This window comes from Thalia democratica, chromosome 1 (genome assembly GCF_965202585.1).
Source record: "Thalia democratica chromosome 1, ktThaDemo2.hap1.1, whole genome shotgun sequence".
NCBI classification, from domain to species: domain Eukaryota; kingdom Metazoa; phylum Chordata; class Thaliacea; order Salpida; family Salpidae; genus Thalia; species Thalia democratica.
This window is the reverse complement of record NC_139165.1, coordinates 57501341-57510293: the sequence shown is the minus strand read 5'-3', so window position 1 is coordinate 57510293 and position 8953 is coordinate 57501341. Positions and strand designations below refer to the sequence as shown.

Sequence of the window (8953 nt, the reverse complement as noted above, 5' to 3'; positions counted from 1 at the left end):
CAAAACGAAGCAAACTCTACAGCCTGGAATCACTACTAATTGAGAAAAAAAGACCTAAGTAATATACACAAATAACATTAGATATTAAAGCAAAACTATCAACTATCTACTAATTAACATATCTTTACTTAAGTTTTACTTCCCAAACTCTAAAATTTGTATTTGTTGGAGTCTTTTATTCATGCGTCACAATTTAGACTTATTTTATAAACTGTTTTAGTAACCAAATATATTTAAATTTATTTAACATTTATCATTTGAAAATGAAGTTCAGTGTAGTTTGTTAAACATTCTTGTAATAAAAAGAAAAGAAAAGAGTAACATATACATACTTAGTTACAAATGGTACATAAATAAATATGAAAAAAATCAATCAATAACTTAAATTTCTGAGGCTTATACTTAGCATATAACCACCTTGTTGTTTATAATTAACATTTTAACTTTCATATTAAACACAAACTTGTAATTAATAACATAGTTTAATTACTAAATATTTGAAACATTTGTATAAGATCTTTAATTTAGATACCCGACTGCTTCTTTCAAGAACAAAAAATACTTTATTATTTTACTTATTGTACAATATGCATGTAGTTTAAGTCATGGTAGTTTTATGTATGGTGCTGTAACTAAATTATTGGTTAGGACTTTGTAAGCTTAATAACAAGTTTGATTTTAGTGCTTAGTTTTTAATTCAATCTACTTTCTAATTGTGTCTAACTTTAATTTTGTTATAATTTAGATTTATCCATTATAAACATTCACTAAGTAAAGTATACATTATACCAAGTTCCAGTGGCTTTTATTGCCTTTACTATTGTTTAACTTAACCCAATATTTAATGTTTGTTGTTTTTACTTTTTATTCAATATTAATTACATATTACTCTTTTAAATTAGCAATCTACTACTTTTCCAAACATAAAAATAAGATATCTAATTTTGTAGTATAAATTAACTAGCTAGTCGTTATGTTCATATATATTGTGACATAATTATTAGATACATTTTTTTCAATGATTAGTAACCAGTGAGTAGTACTAGTAGATAATAATTAGTACTTCCTTCATTTTCATGTAAGTAGTTTATATTATGACATGTTATCTTATTTTGTATTTTACTTTAGTTTATTTAATTTAGACTTAATAATTACAAATATTATATAGTTTTATAACAGTTAGATTTAGCATTAAGTGTTTTATCTGTTATTAACCTATAAAATCTATAGCAATTATTTATATTTTTAATGGACACATGTATATACCTACTTAAGCTTCTATTCTTTCCTTACAAAAATTTTTTTTACAGAGCTCCATTGAAGTGCGTTAACTTTTTTAACACACAGAAACATATGTCAGTGTAATAAAAGAAGGATACTGTTTAATTTGTTATTATTAACTTAAATTTCTATATTTAAATTGCAATGTTTTTGAAAAAAACTTATGTATTAGTTCATTTATAATAAATAACAGTTTTTTAATAATAATAATAACAATAAATCAAAGTGCGTTAACTAATTAAAAAAGTGTAATAAAATGTCTGAAACTAGGCGCTTTGCTCAAGGATTAAAAAGAAAAACAAGTATTATAGCTGAATCCACAGTTTCAAGTCGAATGAGCATCACACCTGCTACATTTCAATCAGTTAGTTAGTTTTATTATATTCTGTTACGGCATTTAAATTTAACTTAAGTTTTTATTTTTTAAATTATCTTTTCAGTGAAAAACAAGTAACAGTGTTTTCACATACTCATGCTTGTTTATACTTTAAAATGGTTTTTTTTGAAAATTCAATCTGGTTTAAACATTAAAAAAACATGCTAGTTTTTGCTAAAAACTCAATATGATTGAGTTTTTATTCAGTTTTATTATTATTATTTAGTTTATATTGGAGCAAATAAATTAATGTTAGCCTTTTTAAGTTTATATAGATTATTATGCTTAATTTTAACTTTGCAACTAGTTCTACTTTAACAGTAGCCTTTATATTTGTTATAACACTTAAGGGCAAAGTGGGGAGTAGATCACTTTTTTTTAACAATTTGATCTTATTTTGTTTAGTTTTAACTAAGCTACAAGCTGTTTTTTACAGATTTTCATAATGCAAAATAGTTTTTGAGATATAGACGGGCAAAGTTGCAGAGTACAATAGGTATGGGAGGTAGAAACTAAAACGGCAAATAACTAGAAATCACTATAATTCTATCTCCTCCTACATTATTTGAGATAATAACCTCAAACTTCCAGTAAATGTTCCTGGCAGTATTTTGAAAATTCTGTTGCAAAAAAATTTGAAAAATTTAAAGATAAAAGTTTTATGTAAGAAGAAAAAACAAAAAAGAAAAACATTTTTTTTTGTTTATGTTGTCATAAAGTTTATTTTGCCCTTATTATTAGAAAATTAAAGATATATTTAGTTTCAACAATACTAATTTAAATAATAAAAATATTTTTTTGGTCAAACTTTTAGTGATCAAGATTATATAAGTTATTGGTAATGTAAGGGTTGTTTGACACTCAGGATAACTGAGGATATTTTGACTTTTTAAAAAATTCAGGATGATTCATCATTACTCATAGTTTAGGGTTTTTTGAAACAATTATATAAACTAAAGTTGACTGAAAGTAATTAAAAAAACTCAAAATATTTTGAAGATTTTTGAAAATATCAGACAGATTTTTAATGATTTTTAATGAGATTAGTTTCTATATTTGTTGTTTTACAGTCAATTTTGTTGAAAAACTAATTTTTGTTGATTTAAAATTTTTAAAATTTTTTTATATGTATTTGAAAAAAACTCAGCATGACTCATGTTTAACGTTACTCAGGACTATTTTTTTTGATTTAAGAAGTTGCAACCCTATAATATAAGGTTTATAAATAGAGTAAGAGACACATTTTTTTTTAAATTTTTATAACCTCAAGCTAACTCAGTCAATTTTTTTATGCAAAAGAATTCCAACCTTGATGCAAAGACCCTTTGTAGACTATTTTAGACTTAAACTTAAAAGTATTTTTCTGTATCACTTAATAATGTATACAAATTACTATTGTGCTTTGTAATTAGTATTTTTATTTGACTAATACTTATTTTTGTAATTAAACAAATGGGAGACATGTAAGTACAAACTGTTTCAATATTAAGTACCTAAAAAAAAAAAGTTTATTGTAATGTTTGTTAAATAATAATAATTTCATTTTAAACAAGCTTTCTGAGTTTTAATTGAATTTTAATTAAAATATAATTTTAAAAATTGGACTTGAAATTTATAATCTGTTTATTTGCATTGATATTTTAAAGTAGTAAATTTGTTTATTATCTGTTAAATATTAGAAAATTTTAATAATTTTAATATAGTTTGTTTCTTTTTTAGTAAACTTTGTGATTTGTACACACAGTAACTGTATCATTAATGTTTGCACTTAATTTCTAAATGAATGGACTCTAAAAGGTTGTGATATTCTAATTATTGAGCAAATTAATTTTAAAGAATGAAAGTTTGATCTTATGTTTTTAGTGGAATAATAACACATTAAGTATGATTTTAAAAATGTAGCAACTCTATAATAAACTAAAACATATTGTATTTTTTGTAAAAAAACAAGTAGATACTAGCTATTATTTGATGAAAAAGGGTAACATTTGTCTTAAAATTTTATGGTACTTCCTTTTGCCATGGTTCAAAGTGCTTACCTAATCAATAAATCTACTGTACTATATTTTTGTACTAAACTTTTATATAACAAGTTGTTTTAATTAATTTAATTATTAATTATTTTTGTTTGAACAACTAAAAAGGAATCAAGTCCTACCATTCCAGTCAATTATGAGGAATTTATTGAAAAGAATTCTGACAAAATAAAAAAGGATCCATTACAAAAACTAGTTTTATTTCCAAAAGAAGTTTTTGAGGTTTCTTTCAGTTTTTAAACTAATATTTTTGTTCTAATTATTTTAGCTTAAAGATTTAATTAAAATGTGTTTCAATTAGTTTACATAAAATGCTTTTGGTAAAATAATTTACTAAGTTTTAGTTACTATTCACAATACAAACTCTATATTTTGTATGTTTATGTCATTTAATTATATAAGAAATTAAACAAGTATTTATGTTAACTATCATTTCTATGTTATCAATCTACAAAAACTTTTTTATTTTTATTTTTGTAGTGTACTAACTTTTTATTATTATCTTTTAGATCTTTAAAAGGTGTTATATTTTTTATTTTGTGTTAATTTTTACAAAACTAGATTAATTGATTTTAAGATTTAAATAAGTTTATTTAGTACAAATTTTAAATTTTATTTTATAACTCAAATGTAACTATTATCAATCTCTTATCAAGCTTAGTCAATTTGATGCAACATTTTGTTGTTTATATTCTTACCTTGCACAAAAAAGTATTATAGGTACAAGTCTTCAAGGAGCACGTTTAATAATGAAAAATAAATTTTATATAATGTAAATTTGATTTGGTACTAAGTTTAAAAATTTGTGTTAAGTACCTTATTCAAACAACACTTTTGTAGGTTATTGAGCAACCAAAAAAATGCCGAACAGAGTTCGATACAGTTCCTGAGCATGCTCTTGTTGGAATTAGTTCTCTTATGGTCGAGCAGGTAAAACTAATTTTTTAACTACTTTAGTAAATACAAAAAAAAAAAAAAAAAGGTTTAAAATACGTTTTGGGAAACACTTGTTTAAAAATTTAAAATACTTTTTTTTGCTCAAATTTCTAACAGCAATTCTTTTAAGACTATATTCAAAGAAACTAGTAGTTTTTTTTATAAATTCTTTTATTTTAGACATTTAGATTTAATAATTTTTTTATTAAAGTATCAACTAAGTCATTCAAATGGTATCTGCTCCTAATTCTGTTTTAATTTCTTAGACTTATAAATTTTAATAAAACTTATTGCTGTTGTAAAAAAGTTTTAAGTCAATTAATTATTGCTTTGTATATTTATCTTTAAATTACTTTAATATGAAGAAATTCTTAAAAAAAAAGTTTTTTTCAAGTAGAGCAACAATAAAAACCCATTAGGATATTTAGTCATGCATGTTTAATATATGTAATAATTATACAATACATAAATAATAAAAAATATTTAACAGAGTATACAGTTATATAAAAGAAATAAGTCAATTGTAGTAAACAAATACAAGGAATATGCCTCAGGTTACCAAGATCTTCCTGTTAAGGAAAATTGTAACATTATTGAAACACTTCCTGAACAGGTTTTTTTACTTTTAGTAGTTTGTATAAAATTGTTTTGCTTTGATATAAAAATATTTTGAGGTTTTTACTACATAAAATTTTCAAGAAATTCTACTAAATAAATGCTTTAAAATATGTAAAAAAACATTAATATTTTATTAAGAATTCAAGTATGTACTTTTGCTTAAATATAATTTTTAGCAAAAAATACACTTGTTTTAGACATTTAAATATATAAAATATTTTAATGTATATCTTTATTCTCTGTTGTGTAGACAAGTTTATAAAAATACTTTGTGCTCTCTGAAAAAATATCTCAACATTTTATAGAATATTATAAATTTATGTTTTAATTAAATTTTAAGTTTTTGTATAAAAAATTCAATTATATGTATTTATTTATAGTTTAATGTCTTTTCTTGCGATAAATTAATCGACAAATATTAAACTTAAAACATGCGTTCACAAGTGTATTTTAATTTCAATTATATTTTGCTCTGCTTTATTTACAAATCATCAAACAAATTAATAACTCGAATAATATACCATGAACATAATTCATATTATTTTTATAATTTAGAAAATAAAAATATTTTTATAGTTTGTATGACTATGACATAACTTCGATTTTTCGGTTTTTTCTATGCTTGCTTTGTAAAATACTTATGTTTTTCACAAATTAAATTAAGGCTTATTTTATTAACTTTAAATATTTTGCATACTTCTTTAATATTTGATATTGATTAGAATTAAGATTTTTTTTATATTTTTTTACTTAAAATGACTAATATTCAGGGTTTCCAAAAAACCAGAAATCTTGGAAAAACCTGGAATTTGAAAATTTAGGCTAAAAAACCCTGGAATTAAAGAAATATTGAAAAAATAACTTGGAATTTCGAACGAAAAGTACTGAAAAACATGGAATTTTAAAGAATCTTTACATATAAAGTAACAAAATTTCGAATAGATACGAAAAATCTATCATAAAGGCTAAAAATGTTTGGTATCATTATTATTTTATTTTTTTAACACATTTAAAGTAGCTTTACAGTATCTTTTCAATGTTGTTGTACTATATAAGACAGTTTTTTAAAACTGAAGTTTAATTTTATTCTAAAAGTGGATTTAAAAACTTGTTTTTTAAAACCTGGAAGAAATTAAAATCACCTGGAAGTAATTTACAAAAAACCTTTAGCGACCCTGTATCATTTTCTTAAGTTAATATAATTTTAAATCATAAACTTTTGATTTAAACATGTTTTATATTGTTGTTTGTAAGGTTGTTAAATATATACTGTAACAATTAATCAAAATGTGAACTTTTTGAAAAAATGAGTTATTTTAATAAAAACAAAAATTTTATAAACTTATGTTTTTATATCTTTATTAAAAAATTATTTGTGCATTTATATTAAATTGAAATACAATTAGGATATAAGTTATACTCAAAACTGTCTAACTTTAAATTTTAAAACATTAAAATTATAAGAGAATCTAATTGTATAAATTTTGAGCAATGAGTAGAATTTAGTTTTTTTTATATTTCAATATTTTATTATATGGTTTATGTCTAAGCATTGTTTAAAAAAGCTCTATAATTTGTAATATTTATACTTCGTCAAACATGATCTATTTTTTCATTCACGTTTAAAGTTTTTAAGTTGCATTTGATGATCTCTGTTAATAACTGTTTTCTAATTATTAGTATATATTGTGTATTGACCGATAAAAAAAGCGCTCAAAAAGTTTGGTCTAAGGACCTTGTGTATAAAGGAACCTTTCGGTTATTGAGTCGTACAAAGTATGCATGTTTTTAAATAAGGTTTTGTAAATATTTTAAGTTTTAAGTCAATTAATTTTAAATTAACTCGTTTTAAAAAAGCTTAGTAATTTACAAATTCAAAACTACAGCTGCAAAATAATACAATAGTATGACGGAAGGACAAAGTAGATTACAGTATATTAATATCATGAAACCATGTGTTGATACTATACAATTATAAAATAATTTTTAAAAACAGACCACTAATAATTAAGTTGTTGTATAAACTTGCATAAAGAAAATTAGATTTTGAAAATGTACACATGGCTAAAACATAGTTGGTTTTTACTTTCAAAAATGTAGTTTTGCAGTTGAAGTTTTTATTTTTGTTTTGAAAATATTAGATACAAAGAGAATGTATTTTATCAAGTAAACAAGTAAATTTATTTCAGAGTAGAATACCATAACAAATTTAAAACTGAATAAAAAAAACGTACAAATAACTTAAATATGATACGTAATATAATCCATAAAAATCAGTTAAAAAAAAGAAACAAATGACTTTAAGTAAATGTTGCAACAATATAATTAAATTTTAAAGAAATGAGTTTATTTAAATAAGTTGAAATTCCTCCAGTTAAGTACTTCTGATTTAAATAAGCTTGAGGCAATTTTAGTTAGTAAGAAAGTTGAATCAAACATATCAAAAACAATGTTTAAGAATATACAATTTCAAAACTTGTTCTCAGAGCATATTAATTTTCAACGGTGAAGTTTTCCAACAAGTTTATGGACTATCCATGGGATCACCACTGGCTCCCTTTTTAGCCAACTGGTTTGTTAGTAAGTATAAAACAGATCCTCTGAGAGAATATGAACTTAAAATATATTCTATAAAAGTAGACGACACTTTTACTATACTTTCCAATGACATTAAGGTAAGTAAATTCAATCAAAAATTGAATAGTCTTCATTATAATCTTATATTTACAATGGAATACAGTACATCGAACCAACTTCCCTTTCTTGACATGAATATAAAATTAGAAGAAAACAGATTTACTGCCTCAATTTACAGGAAACTATCAAATACAAACATTTCACTAAATTCTAACTCTTGCACCCCGCAATCATGAAAAAAAAAACTTGATAAGGTAGTTACTCATCAGAAACAGAAGACTAGTATCAAAAGAACTAAAGAACAAAGAAGTAAGTAGAAAAAGGATCTTATTTTAAAAAACGGTTACCCAATATAGTTTATATTTAATGAAATTAAGAAATTATAAAAAATTGAAGTTTTATCTAAAATAAAAACTTAGAAACAACAGTATTTAACTGTACATTACTAAAAAAAAATGAGAAAAAATCAGCAGAAATATAACAAAAACATTTGAGACAACTGGTATTGATATTAAAGTAGCCTTAGGAACAACAAATATAGGAAACTGTTTCTCATTGAAAGATCGAATCAATAATTTTTACAGAAGTTGCCTGGTTTCTGTCCAGGTAATCTGGATACTCAATATATTTTAGAAACGGAGCGACAACTGTTTGTCAGAATTAAAGAACACACTAGGCCTACAAAAAGTGCAGTATTTATCACATTATTGAACATTGTAGATTTTGTCAAAATTACGATAATATTTTTAAATGTTTTGATGTTATTAAATTTAGTAAAAAACAAATTAGTTTATTATCAGTTGAGGCAATTATGATAAGAAAACTTAAACCATAACTTAATTATCAACTAGGTCCTGATAAAGGATTTACAATTACACTTCGGTTTTAAATAGTCCTTTTTTGTTATAATTTTCTTTTTTAGTTTTTATTATGAATTTGATGTAATTTTTATTGACTTTTTCTTAAGTTTACTTATGTTTTGTTTGACTGATTAGTTTTGGAGTATTTATTTTGTTTTAGAAAGTAAATTAGTTAAATTTTGAAAGCATTGCTCAATAAAGTTGATAAA

The 8953-nt window shown here is 22.7% G+C and overlaps 1 protein-coding gene across 4 annotated transcripts in view; it reads left to right on the top strand.

Moving 5' to 3' along the window:
* The first annotated feature begins 1478 nt into the window (after positions 1-1478).
* Positions 1479-8953, top strand: part of LOC145828679 (dedicator of cytokinesis protein 9-like) — a 74082-nt gene continuing 66607 nt past the window's right edge. For all 4 annotated transcript variants that reach the window (XM_082936445.1, XM_082936458.1, XM_082936451.1 and 1 more), the window contains exons 1-4: positions 1479-1645; positions 3802-3915; positions 4534-4623; positions 5120-5242. In XM_082936445.1, the coding sequence (XP_082792571.1) occupies positions 1538-1645; positions 3802-3915; positions 4534-4623; positions 5120-5242 (435 nt within the window). In that variant the 5' untranslated portion in view covers positions 1479-1537. The remainder of the gene's footprint in view (positions 1646-3801; positions 3916-4533; positions 4624-5119; positions 5243-8953) is intronic.